Raw genomic sequence first — 14,352 nt, 5'->3', positions numbered from 1 at the left:
TAAAAAAAAATCCCACAAGTACTCAGAGGCAAAAAATATACAAATCAATTCTCACTGCAAAGTAAAGGAGCTGTTACAGTGGAGGATTACTGGACTGAATGTCAATATTATGACATAGTATGAGTGTGTTTCATGTTTGGTAATTGCAATCATTGTTGCTTTTGTTGTGGTCATCCACTTACAATGCTTGGTGTCAGTTTATTTATCTCTTGTAAAAAGTAAAATACAGTGTGTGTGTGTGAAAAAAATTTCAATAGTTTAAAAACTATTCTGACTGTATGGATTTATATAAAGGTGTTTCTCTCTAAAAAAAAAAAATTAATGATGTAATCTTTCACCTCTAAAAAAAAGTCATTTTATTCTATTTATATACTATAAAGAAAATATAGTAATGATAGAAATACAGTATATATTTTTATCATTCAAAAGTCCTTCGCACTGACTTGTTAGTGAACACTGGACTTTAATCAAAACTGCTCTAGATTGGATCTCCTGAATCTACTTGTAGTTCTGATCATGTATCTAGCAGATAGTACAGTGGAACCAAACGCGTGCAATGAGCACACGAGAGTATAAAGAAGCAAACTACTCAGCTGAGAAGTCTTCCCTACTGAGAACCAAAGAAAAGTCGTCAGAGTATAAAAGAACTTGTCATTCTCATCCCATGTGTTTTAAAGCAAACAGGTTGATAATAAAATGAAAACATGCTGAAGAAAAACTACGCAGTCTCATTAGGCTGCTCAGACCACCGTCTGACTTAAGCAAATGCTACCTTTGTTTGGACACACAGTCGACTGCCTCTGGAAGCAGCTGAGAGCACAAACCCAAGGTGCCGCTTTATTTTCCAAGTGCGCTAGAAGGCTATATACTTCGGAATTTCTGAGTTGTTATCAGGCTACGTAAGTAAGAACAATGAAACACAAGTCTTCTCAGAAGATGTTAGTTAGGCATGTTAACATTTTAATAATTGAAAACCCTACTTTTCAATTCAAGTGTTCAAGTTTTAAAAAAATTATTATTAAAGCATATCAAAGAGTCGAAAGCCATTGTTTCTGTACAAGAAAAACTATGCTAATACCTTATAACATTCACATTTAAGATAATAAATAAGAGACCGTACCTATTGTTAGTAGTCAAGTCACACTGAAATCCAGAGGCCTGGTGTGAGAACCGGACAAGGGGACACCGAGCATTTAGTATTTTCTGTACTCCCACACAGCCCGGGCCAAAGTGGTCAAGGCATTCTCCTATCACAGACAGGATCTTCTGTGTTGCAATTCTTTCCGAAGGAACATTTTTCACTTGAAATTCCATCAGAAAATTTCCTGAGGCCTGAATAATAAAAACATTTGTAAATAGGAGCTTTTCATAAAAAGGAATTTCTTAAAAAAACTTTTCTAAAAGGATGCTCTAAGTCATTTCTGGCCAAAACACACACACACACACACACACACCCCAACAAAACCCAAAACAAACAAACAAAATCAATAACCACACAAACACATGCACAAAAAATTCTTCATGCAATCACAGCCAAAAGCAGACCAAAAATCTTCAGCTGTCAAAACAGACAACCTACAGACTAGGAGAAAATATTTGCAAACGACGTGACCGACAAGGGCTTAATTTCCAATACACACAAACAGCTCATACAACTCAATAACAAAAAAGCAAACAACCCAATCAAAAAATGGGCAGAAGACCTAAATAGACATTTCTCCAAAGAAGACATACAGATTGCCAAGAGGCACATGAAAAGCTGCTCAACATCACTAATCATTAGAGAAATGCAAATCAAAAGTGCAATGAGGTATCACCTCACACCCATCAGAATGGCCATCATTAAAAAGTCGACAAATAATAAATGCTGGAGAGGGTGTGGAGAAAAGGGAACCTCCCTACTCTGTTGGTGGGAATGGAAATTGATACAGCCACTATGGAGAACAGTATGGAGGTTCCTTAAAAAACTAAAAATAGAACTACTATACAGCCCAGCAATCCCACTACTGGGCATATATCCTGAGAAAACCATAATTCAAAAAGAGTCATGTACCACAATGTTCATTGCAGCTCTATTTACAATAGCCAGGACACAAAAGCAACCTAAGTGTCCATCGACAGATGAATGGATAAAGACAATGTGACACACCCACACACACACACACAATGGAATACTACTCAGCCATTTAAAAGAACGAAATAATGCTATCTGCAGCAACACGGATGGACCCAGAGATTATCATACTAAGTGAAGTCAGAAAGAGAGAGACAAATATATGATCCCTCTTGTGTGTGGAATCTAAAATATGATACAAATGAACTTATTTATAAAACAGAAACAGACTCAGAAGACACAGAAGACCAACTTACGGTTACCCAAGGGGGTGGGGGAGGGATAAATTAGGAGTTTAGGATTAGCAGATACAAACTATTGATACTATATATAAAATAAACAACAAGGTCCTACTGTATAGCACAGGGAACTATATTAAATATCCCGTGATAAACCATAATGGAAAAGAGTATGAAAAAGAATATATGTATGTATAACTGAATCACTTTGCTGGACACCAGAAATCAACACAACACTGTAAACCAACTATACTTCAATAAAAATACTTTCAAAAACTCTTCACTTTTCTTTTGCTTCTCTAGAGTATAAAATACTAACTTGAAAAATCACTGGCTTTTTATAATTAACTTACATACCACAGTATATATCATAAAGTAAGACTATAGTAGAACCATAGATTCTATAAATTCTGTGAATGTACATGTGCCCTTTCCAAGTTAGCCTTTCCATTTTAATAAGATCTGTAAACCCACAGTAGTTATAACAGGAAATATATGCACGAGGACAGTAGATCAACAGAAGAAAACAGTACAAACAGACCTAACTACAGAAATTTAATAGTTAATAAAATGAACTCTGCAAATTACTGCGGGAAAATTGCTATTGAAACAATGAGCCAAGTGGCCATTAAAAAAATAAACTAGACTAGTCCAAAACCAAAGTAAATTCAACACAGACCAAAGACTTAAACATAAAAGGTTTTAATCAATAAAGTACCACAACACAATGGGTGAAAGTTTCTACAATCTTAGAGTGAAGGATTATCTAAGCATGACACGAAATTCCAGAACACACAAAAGAATACGGATGAATAAAAATTAAAACCATCTTAAGGCCAAGCATATATTCATTACTAGATAAAAGACAAATGAAGACGATAATACATGTCATATAAAGGGCTAACTTCCCTAATTTATGAAGGGTTTGTACAAATGGAAGGGAGGAAAGCCCACCCAATTCTAAAAATGGCCAAAAACACTTGAATAAGAAACTAACGGAAGAAATAAAAATGAGTAAGAAACATAGAAAGAGATGGTCTTGTTTTCCAGAAGCTAAGAAGAGATTAAAATAGCACTGAGATTTCTCATTTATCAGTCTGGCAAAGACAAAAAGGGTGACAGGACCAGCGTTGGTGGGTGAGGGGAAACACACACATCCGTCAGTGGGAGTGTAAACTGGGACATACTTTTGGGACAATTTTAGTATTGAAATAGCAAAATTTTAAATACGTATCAATAAGATTTTGATTAGCTATTAAAATCCTAGGAAATCACCCCAAAGGAATGCTCATACAGATGAGCTGATTTGCAAAGCTGTCCCCTCACTGCAGCGTTATTTGTGTGGTAGATACTTTTGAAGAGCTCTGTCGAGCTTACTAAAGCCTCCTACCCCTCTCTGAGAACTCAGTCCCCCGAAAGGATCACGGCCCTGACGATGCACGTGGACCAGGCAGGGCGGCTGACGCGAGCACTGCAGGGGCACACCCCCGTCCAGCCAGCCGTCTCCACCAGCAACTGCGGCGGAGCTGCCGAGGCAACCACGTGGTTGAAATAGAGCTCAGAAGCTTTGGGGCAGAGGCACAGTCTACAGCATGAGGATGAAAATGTAAAGAAAATCGAAGCGGGTGGGGAGAGGGGAGTGAAGGGAAGGGAGATATTAAGTAACGCAAATACGTGGAGAAGAAACAGAACCCTTCGTGGACTCCTGATTGTTTATACTTCCCAGTGCTGTCCTTTCCTAAGCCTCCCCCACATTCCTGGCCCTGGGTTCTGGGATGCTTCCTCTCCTTCTCTCGTTGGCTTGTTTAAGCTGCTCTGGGTTGGTTTCTGTTACGCACAACCTAAGAATATTACCTAATATAGTCGGCAATAAAGTGGGGAAGAAAAGATACCGTCCCCTAACTGTCTAACAAATAAAGCACTGGTTAGGTAAATTATGGTACATTCATTCAATTGAACATTCTGCATCCACTGAAGAGGATGCAGCAGACTGAACTGCTGAGACACTATTAAGTGGGGGAAAAAACCACGTTAAAATCCGTATAGATTATATTATAATCTCTTCCTAACTGCTCTCAACTCAGGCTGAAGAATAAAACAAGCCCAGAGAACCACAAACCAAGGGGGAGTGCTGGGACACACGGGGCACCAGGAGGTAAGAGGGAGGAGGGGCTCACAACTGCATACAGTGTTCAAGGAAGCTGTTTTATGGAGGATGAGTTTAAAAGTGCTCCTGGTTTTTTAAAATCTATTCTTATTTATTTAAAAATAAAAAATAAATAAAAGTGCTCCTGTTTTTCATGTTTCATTTTTAAAATGTTTCTATTAGCAAAGCTATTATAATCTTAAACAAGCACATATTTCAGAGTATATGTTTATAACAACACTGCATAAGTTAAACCTACATACGGAATGATGTTAAATTGTTTAGTGAGACTGGAGCACTGTCTTTTAAAATATCTCTTCCTAACAGCTCTCTGTTTCAGAAATCTAAGACCCAACTAAGTTTCCAACTCCTTCCTCTGCTTCCAACAGAAAAAAATGTATTTCTTACTGTCTAGCAATCCTCTCAAACACTCCATGAGCTGGCGTTATAGCACTAACCCAATTTTATGGCTAGGAAAATCGAGGCACAGAAAGGTAAATAACTTTCCCAGGGTCATAGAGCAGGTAAGTAAACGAACTATTCTGCACTCCCGAGCCCAAGCTTTCACCATTACAACACATTATAATGCACTTTAATTATTTGGCAAGGTCTTTTATTTAATATAAAAATAGCCTAACATAATTTAAGTGTCCCTGTCAGGAATTTAATACAATTTCAAGTACACGTTAGTCTTAATCAGACTGACCCGTTTCACTTTCATGTGCTTCATATTTCTTGGCCAGTTTCAACTATGTAATTACATGCTGAGCAGATAAAGTATGGCGGGCACTGTGTGGGATGAGAAAATGAACAGACACGGATCCTACCCTGCCCACGCTTAGGATACAGTGAGAGACACAGATCAACCACTAACTAAACGTAACGCAGAAGGAATCTGGAGACAGAAATATGAGCTACGCTGCAAAAAAGGAGTGATTAATCTTGACTGGAGCAGAGGGAAACATCAAGTATGGTTTAAGAAGGTGGGGTCAGGACGAGGCCGTGAGAGCCGTGTAGGAAGGGCAGTCAGGAGCGGAAGGGAAGTGCACTCCTGAGTGAAGACACAGAGCTACGGTTCAGTCGCCATTCATACCCTAAAAGTGCCCCACAACCGGTAATTAAATGATGTGATTGGAAAACTGGGTGTGTGAAGACAGAGAAAGACAAACGATTACTAAAATGAATTATGAGGCAGATCATTTCAATTCTATGTTAAAACGAAGAACTGTTCTAAGCTTGTGGATGATCCAAGCTGTGTTTTAAGATAACTGCAGCAGAGACTGAGGGCTGGAATACCAAGGCATGACACGAGAAGCACGCGGAAAGCAGGATGTTGCTACAATCATCTAAGTGAGAATTTATAAGGGACCGTGTCACTATAGCTTTGAGGATGTAAATGAAGAGGTAGACCTGAAAGATTAGCTTAGATAGCTTTGCTTAGACGACAGCAAATGTCAGGAAAGCTAAAATGCCACTGATTAACATGTGACACATAACTAAGAACTTTTATAAAAACTTATAAAGAATATTTACAAGGAGATGAAGATAAAGTTCTGTTTTCAAAATGTTAAGTTTGAAGTTTCAAATGGACATCTACACAGAGATGATTACTAGTTTGAAATACATAAGAAAGAACAGTCCTAAAAACCTAAGATTTTACAAAAACACAGAAGGCTTTTCAAATCAAAGTTGTAATGAAATTAAAGCACCTCATATTGTTTGGGATGATGGCAGACACGCTGATTAAGTTTACTCTGTCAGACACGCATGTTAATAAGAACGTAAATGGGATATACAATTTCTAAACTGTAACAGGAAAGACAGGAAGGGAGGAAAGGGCAGAATAAAGAAAGAATCCAACAGGAGGAGGAAAGCAAAGGAATGAAAAGCAAAGAAAAAGCATAGAAAATAGGAAATAAAAAATAAGACAGTAGAAATAAACCCAAAAATTACCAGTAATAATAAATAAAAAGACTCACAGATTGGAGTAAAAGCATAAAATTCAGTGATCTGCTATTTATACTCAAAACGTAACTAACATATGTGAAGGCTGGAAATACTGATGTAGGAGGAGAAGGTATGTGAGACAAGTAACAAGCAGCCATCTTAACAAACAAAAAAGAATTTAAAGAAGAGGCATTTACAGAGATGATGGACAAAATTTAATGATAAATGAACAACCCAATAAAAAGGTATAATAATCATATACCTATATGTAGCTAACATACTCTTTGAATAAAACAAAAATCAAAAGAATTCTGAGAAATGAAGAGAAACAAAAATCATGAGATGTAAAAAGTATTTCAGTAACTAGATCATGCAGATGAAAAAATTAGTTAATACACACATAATCTGAATAACACAGTAAGTAACCTTGGCCTACCCAAAAAAATTCTCAACCCTCAAAAAGAACAACCATTTTATTACATATTTAAGATAGTCACAAAAAAATGATAATATATTAGACTGATACAAAGAAAGACTTTACAATTCCAAAGAATCAGTATCAAACAGACCCTATTCTTTAACCATATTATTTCTTAAGCTTAGAAATCAAGTTGTAATTTTATTAAATCCAAAGATTTCCTTTATTTTTTTCTGACAACTTTGTGATTTAAAGAAATGTAATTACCTTGTGAGTACTAAAGTTTTCAATTTCATCTAGATCCAAAAACATGTCCAAATCACATCCTAATTTTCCAAAGCTGTTCACTGAAGAGCCAAAGGGTCTGACGGTGCAGCCCGGAAAATACGCAGCTGCTACATCTTCAATAAGAGAGCAGGTGAGATACCGGAGCTTGCTGTTCTCCTCTGTTAGCTGGAATTCCCTCAAGAGAGTGTTCAGCTGATCATCTACCTAGCTGGCCAAAACAAAAACAAGAGAATATAGAGAACGTTAAGGTCATGTAAAATAATTGTCATTTTACTTCTAGAAATTTGATGGCTTAGGAGACCTACCTTAAAAATACGCAATCTTTTTACATTTAGCCTTAAAAGTGGATTTTACAAATGCCCTTTAAAAAGCACTGAGGAATGAGGACACCAGCAAAAAAAAAAAAAGTTGGCTAGAATTAAAACTACTATTTTTCTTAGGCCATGAGTATAAAGTATTGTTTTAGGAAAATGAAAATAGTAAAATGCCCCAGTAGAGGAGGTCAAAGCAACCACAAGGCTGGACATTTAAATGAAGTTGAGGAGAGAGAAGAACCAATGTTAAAGGCAAGTAACACCAGAAATAAGCAAGGCTTCAAGGGATGAAGGCCCAAGGTCCCCCAGTTCCTCAGAATTAACAGTCCTGTATGTTCCCTAGAAGGCTGGTGATAAAACGATCACACCGTGAAGGTGCATGCTGGAGCTGAATATTTAAAATAAAAACCACAGCCTTAAATGCCCACGTTTGAAAATAATATTGAAAATAACCGAACTAAACATTTAACTCAAGAAAAATAAATAACAGAAAGTAGAGGAAATACAAAAGGTTAGAAGTAAAGTCTTAAAAATTAGAAAATCAACCCCCAAAATAGTATTTTGATAACTAAAACCATGAACATATTCTTGGAAAGGACTAGCTAAACCTTTGACAAGTCTGCGTAAGAAAAACCAAAACTACTATAAACATTACTAGAGCAGAAAAAAAGAGCTAAAACCAGAAATAAGATATTTTAAAATTTATAAAAGAATGCCATGTACAATTATATGCCATGTTGACAAGAGAAAGAAAGCCAGAATAATCCAAAGGCCCAAAACTCTGGCAGAATGTGGTTACTTCCGAGGGTTACACATGGGATGCGGCGGCAGGGAGTAGGGAAGGATTTCTTCTACTTTTCACTCAGTAAGAATATTTAATGATAAAAACGTATACAAAACAAGCCAACCACACACACATCAAGTCGGGGAAGTATGCCTATAAACTTACACTTTCTGCACAACAAAGTAATTCAAAAAGCTTCTTGCTTGAAGGAGAAGACTGATTCCTGCATTGAATACCTGACTGTTCAGAAGTCTGGTTTAATGGAGTCTTCAACTTTAAATTGAAGTAACGTGATCTGAATGGAATTGCAGCCTCTGTGCCCAGGCTTGGAGTACGAGTTACATTCTGCAGTGAAGCTACGCTTTCCTTCTGACTAAATTCTACAACAGCATAAAGACCCTATACCAAAAACATAAGAAGAACAGAACACATTTCAAAATACTATTTTTAACATAGTATTTTAGTTCATATTTCAAAGCAATTATCATAACATACAAAATACTAATTTTTAAAATTTACAATGATATGCTTCTAACACGAGCAATGGTTTTAACCACTATAAGCAGATAAAGAAAAGGAACATTATAAAGTGGTATTAGTTAAGAGAAGCTGAAAATAATGCTGAAATAGAAAATTAAAAGGCAAAACAAAGATCTCCCACTGGCTTCTACACCTAAGATAATGGAACGATTTAAAGTATTCAAATTATGAAATGATTCAGGTATAATTATGCTTATAATTCTGTGGTACTGCTATAAGGATTTCTATTCTCATATCAAAAAAAAAAAATCTCATTGAAGAAATTTAGACAAAGAAAGATGTAGGATATCAAAAAAGAATCTAACTTTACCATATTGCAGAGGCAACAGAGCAAAAAATAACTTTAAAAAAAAAGGATGAATGTTAAGTTAGATTGTTTTTCAAATACTTACAAAGCTTTCATAGAAGAAGTGGCTGTTAACAGGTCCATGCTGGGATAAGTACTTGAGAAACTTCTTCTCGCTGATTTTATTTGGGCAGTGGATTAACACAGTCCGCTGGGCCTGTTCTCGTCTCTCTTTCTGCACCTCAGAGAATCTCTTTTTTGGAGTCCTGTCTTCAGAGCCTATGAATGAGACAAAGACATTCCCAACACACACACGTAAAATGTAAAGCATCTCTTGATATGGTATATAAAGATTTTACACCTGAGCACAACCAGCTTTATCCTCATTTCATCTTCTTCCTTCTCCTTTACAAGGGTGAAGCTATACTCCTCTCAGGCTTCCTGTTACCATTCTCTTGTGATTACCATTGAATTGTCCACTCTGTTTTGACTGACCACACTCAATGCATAGCGCTAAAAAGGGAGCGCTCCACAAAATTTTAAAAGTAAAACCACTTCCACAAATACACACATACAAAGTCTGTATAAGCTATAACATTCCAAAGCCTAAAAAAAAAATGATTACAAGCCTGAGCGCAACGAGACAATGAGTTTAGAAGTTTAATGTATTAAAGTAAGTTATTAGTTTTTGGGACTTCCCTGGTGGTCCAGTGGGTAAGACTCTGCGCTCGCGATGCAGGGGGTCCGGGTTCGAGCCCTCACTGGGGAACTAGATCCCACATGCCGCAGCTAAGAAGTCCGCATGCTGCAACTAAAAGATCCCACACACCGCAATAAAGATCCACACACTGTAACAAAGACCCGGCTCAGCCAAAATTAATTAATTAATTAATATTAAAAAAATAAAATAAGTTATTAGTTTTTCTCTGTAAAGGGTCTTGATCTGGCTCAAACAATTAACAGTGAGTTACCAACTATCATGTGCTCTGCAGCACAGGGAAATCTGAGAGCCTGAACCCTAGTTGCTGCCCACAAAGAGCTTATACCTTTTACTAAAGAAATAGAAGGGGTTTTTATTTTTCCCCATTAAAAACCATCCAGGGGTTAGGGAGTTACAATCACAGGAAATGAAGACAAGAGCTGTGACAGGCAAGAAGTAAATAATCCACTGATCACAAAGGAAAGATCAACAAGTGTACTAAACACAAGGAAAAAGAAAATCATTCAAGTTCTAATTCGAAAGAGATTAAATGTAACCGATGCACAGAAATCAGCAAAAGCCTTCAGCCTCATCTTCTTTCAACAGGTCACAAAACTGATGGATCAAGGAAACGCCGCGCACACGCTGACCCTTCATTCCGCAAACCCCAAGCCGTCCCCACGAACGAGACAGAGGAAGGCAGGCGGTGAGAGCCGGCGGGGCAGCACCCACCCAGAGGCACGTCTCACCAGGGCACTCCCGGCCCTGCGCTACTCCACGTTTCTAACAGCTCGTCAAACATACTGCGCGTCTTCCCTACACTCACTGCAGAGATGCTAAACGTGCATCTCTTCAATACGCGTCCTCTTCTCTACTCCGGATGCCAATTCTTCAACGTCAATCTCTCACTTCAGGCCTGGAACACAGCAGCCTGATTGCTAAACTGGTCTCATTCGCTCCAGTCTTGTCCTTCTCAAGCCACTCTCCACACTGCTGCCAAAGTCATCTTTCTAAGATAATCTTTTTTAGAAAGTCTTCTTCTCTGACTTCCCTGCCGCGTTCGTGATGAGGTCTAAGCCCCACAGCCCGGCTATAAAGCTCCCGGCACCCCGGCCCCCCTCCTCAGCCGTGCCAACTTCAGCCCTCCTCCTCCACCCCGCTCACGCGCGGTGCTCTGCACACGGCACCGGCACACACACTCTGAGCTCTTCACGTCTTCTCCTCTCCGGCTGGACGCCCACCTTCTCATTTTCTGCCCCGCAAACTCCCACTCATCCTCCAAATCGTGCTCAGCTCTGTGAAGAGGTGACTCTCCTCGGCAGAATCGCTTCCACCTCTGCACTAGCTCACGTCAACATCTATGGAAGAAGGTAAGTCACGGTGCTGTGTTTACTTAACAACATGGAAGAATATCTGTCTTCCGTGCTGAGGGCAGGGACTATTCTTACTCACTTTGACCTCAGTCTACTGACAGCCCTTCCAACTGGTCCTTCTTTTTTTTATGGTCCAGGCTTTTCTCACCCACTTTTCCAGCTGTAATTACCACCTCTATCTTCTTGTCTCTGATATTTACTGAGTCTAGACTGATGTCCAACTGCTTATTGTAAAAGTAAAGTCAAGCTGTACAATTTCATAGAGCAAAAGTATAAATCCTCCCCTAGTTCTCTCCCTCTAATACCCACTTATTAGGCTTGATACTTAGCTTTCCAGACATTTTCAAGGCACACATAAACATATACATTTGTATCTCTCCGGAGATAAACATTTTTCACACAATTACTGAAAATGTACTATACATTCTCTTCCGTAATATCCTTTTAAATATTTAATACATTGTTGATATCTTTTTGTGTCAGTAGATATATATTTACCTCATTTTTAAAATAACTGCATAAACATTCTTAGGTGTTTATGGTAATTTAGTCAATCCTCCGATAAATACTGAGATGGTTTACTGTTTTCACTATCACAGACAATACTGCAATATCACTGGCATACAATGTTTTGCACCATTATGCAGGTATCCCTGCAGCTGGATTACTGGGAAGAGCAGGGACGGAGCGCGAGAGGGAGACAGAGAAGTCTGATGACAGACGGGGTGACAGGCTTGAACGGGACCGACGGCCCTAACCCTGAACAGCAGCAGGCACGACGGAGTAGACGGGACAGAGTCATGACGGGGACAAAAAGTTCAGGTAGCGTAAGTACATGGCCTTGCAGAAGGCTTGTCAAATCTACAAACAACACGAAGTTGGGAGGAAAAACTAGTAAGTGTTAGTATTTTAAGACAGACTCAAATTTGCAGCAGTCTTGATAACATAACTTGATAAGCATAAGCACAAAACATATTGTCCTGCGTTTAGAATTAAAAACAACATAAAGACACAAGCACATAGTGGGGGGGAAAATTCAGCCAGCAGCAGATGGACAAAAGAAGACCAAAAGTTTGATTTGATGAAAGCTCAAAATGAGCCAAGGGAATGTCTTGACTTCTGGGGTGAGGAAAGGGAGAAGACAGATATAGATATAAAATCCAAATCCAAGGGGGTAAGAGCACTTCTTTCCTATTTACTGGTCAGGCCACACACGGAGCACACGCTCTGTTCCGGACGTGACGGATATGAGGATACTGAGGAACCAGAGCGCATCTGGAGAGGAGTAACGAAGGTCTAGAAACTCTGACAGATAATTACTGTAGATAAAGCGGGGATTTACAACCTGGAAACAGACTAATGAGAAATGAGAGCCGTCCTTCCACCGGTGCAGCACGTTCCAGTGTTCACGGAAACATTCCCTTCTGAATCTCACAATAACCTTTAGAGACAAACAGAGCAGGCAGCATTACTGGTGCAAAAGCTGCACCAAGGCAAACATCTAACACGCTGGGTAGCCTCCCGCAGAGTTTAGCTGCTGTTTGGCGGCCCGGCGTCCGTCCTCCTTGTCTGTTCACGGCACGAGCCTGCCCGTGCGGCCGGCGGACGGGGGCGCTGTCGGCAGTCACCCTGCATCACACCCCACCAGACGCGCCAGGGCTGTCAGAGGGTTTTAAACAGTTCCTCTTGGTCCCGGAGGTGGGGCTGTGATGATCAACAGCTCTTGCTTAGAATCTTTCAAATCTTTCAAATTCAAGCAAAAGATCATTTTATTCCTCTCTTTGGAGAAAGTTGCAAGCTGCTAGTGGCCATCGCCATCAACAACCCACTAGAGAAGAAGAACCTGAGATAAGGAGGCCACCAAACAATAGGTGAGGAAACAGTACTTCCCTCTGACGCATCCATCCAGGCGACCTTATTAGAGCAGTCACGTCTCTTTCTGGAGTCTGGTTACACGGTTGGTATCTCCTCCCTTTTCTACTTAAGCAAATTTGAGTTTGTTTCTGTCCCCTGCACCCAGAGTCCTGAACAATACACTGCATATTCTTGTTCTTAAATCAGGGTTCTTTCCACTACTCCCGTGAAAGCTACGTCAAAACTAAGACCAACAGGGAAGTGGGAAGTTAGCAGATTTAGCTCACTATAAATATTTCTCAGCCATTAGAGCCCCATCAAAATGGAACTGACTGATGTATGAAACTGTGTGTTCCTTGTTACTATAAAATGTAACTAGCAAACTTTTGGCAATGAGTTCTCACACTGAGTGAAAAACTGAACTGGAGATTTCTCAATCTCCTTCTAATTATAAAATTAAATGCTTCTGGGCTTCCCTGGTGCCGCAGTGGTTGAGAGTCTGCCTGCCGGTGCAGGGGACGCGGGTTCGAGCCCTGGTCTGGGAGGATCCCACATGCCGCGGAGCAACTAGGCCCGTGAGCCACAACTCCTGAGCCTGCGCGTCTGGAGCCTGTGCTCCGCAACAAGAGAGGCCCGCGCACCGCGATGAAGAGTGGCCCCCGCTTGCCACAACTAGAGAAAGCCCTCGCACAGAAACGAAGACCCAACACAGCCATGAATAAATAAATAAATTAAATTTAAAAAAAAAAGATACAGGTATAATAAATTAGGAAAAAAAAATTATATGCTTCTAAGTGAGTCATATAGTGTAATCACCTTCTCTTTAAAAATGGAAAAGAAATTCAAATGAGGATTTTGTTACTAGTTATGCCTCACAAGAGTCCCTGGATATTTAGCCAGTCATATTATCCTAATAATACAAAATGAAACACATTTCCTGAGAAAAACAACAAAGCTCTGCTAGGTGAAGCCTTGGAATCAGAAGGGTTTATTCTCACCTTTGCTACTGAATAGCTAAGCGTGATCCATTTACCAGCCAGCTCTACCAGCCAGTTTCCACATCTACAAAATGGAGTAATAATAATTCCTTCCAAACCTAGTTCACAGAGCTTTATATCTCAAAGAGCATATGAAAATACTCTAAAATTTAAACCACTATACACATGTTAAATCACAATAGCTCCTTTGGCAAAAGCCTTACTCACATTTTCAGTCACTTAAGAGTTTTTAACAGAAACAGCTTCTACTAAATACAGTCCAATCAGCATTTCAATGAACTGTCATAGAAGTGATATTTCCAACTCTCTGTCAATATGAGTCTCTCATACAGTCTGATAAGGACAGCAAGCC

General features: G+C 39.3%; 1 protein-coding gene across 3 annotated transcripts in view; it reads right to left on the bottom strand.

Moving 5' to 3' along the window:
• MTPAP (mitochondrial poly(A) polymerase) overlaps nt 1-14,352 on the bottom strand; it is a 100,501-nt gene that overhangs the window by 85,131 nt on the left and 1,018 nt on the right. For all 3 annotated transcript variants that reach the window (XR_009499891.1, XR_009499888.1, XM_059909335.1), the window contains exons 2-5: nt 9,182-9,354; nt 8,415-8,648; nt 7,131-7,355; nt 1,121-1,332 (exon numbers count right to left, since the gene is read on the bottom strand). Coding sequence is in view for 1 of the 3 variants with exons in the window: in XM_059909335.1 (XP_059765318.1) it covers nt 1,121-1,332; nt 7,131-7,355; nt 8,415-8,648; nt 9,182-9,354 (844 nt within the window). In the remaining 2 variants the exon portion in view is untranslated. The remainder of the gene's footprint in view (nt 1-1,120; nt 1,333-7,130; nt 7,356-8,414; nt 8,649-9,181; nt 9,355-14,352) is intronic.

This window comes from Balaenoptera ricei, chromosome 2, assembly GCF_028023285.1.
Source record: "Balaenoptera ricei isolate mBalRic1 chromosome 2, mBalRic1.hap2, whole genome shotgun sequence".
Lineage (NCBI taxonomy): Eukaryota > Metazoa > Chordata > Mammalia > Artiodactyla > Balaenopteridae > Balaenoptera > Balaenoptera ricei.
The sequence above is the reverse complement of the archived record's forward strand: the minus strand, read 5'-3'. Positions and strand labels throughout refer to the sequence as shown.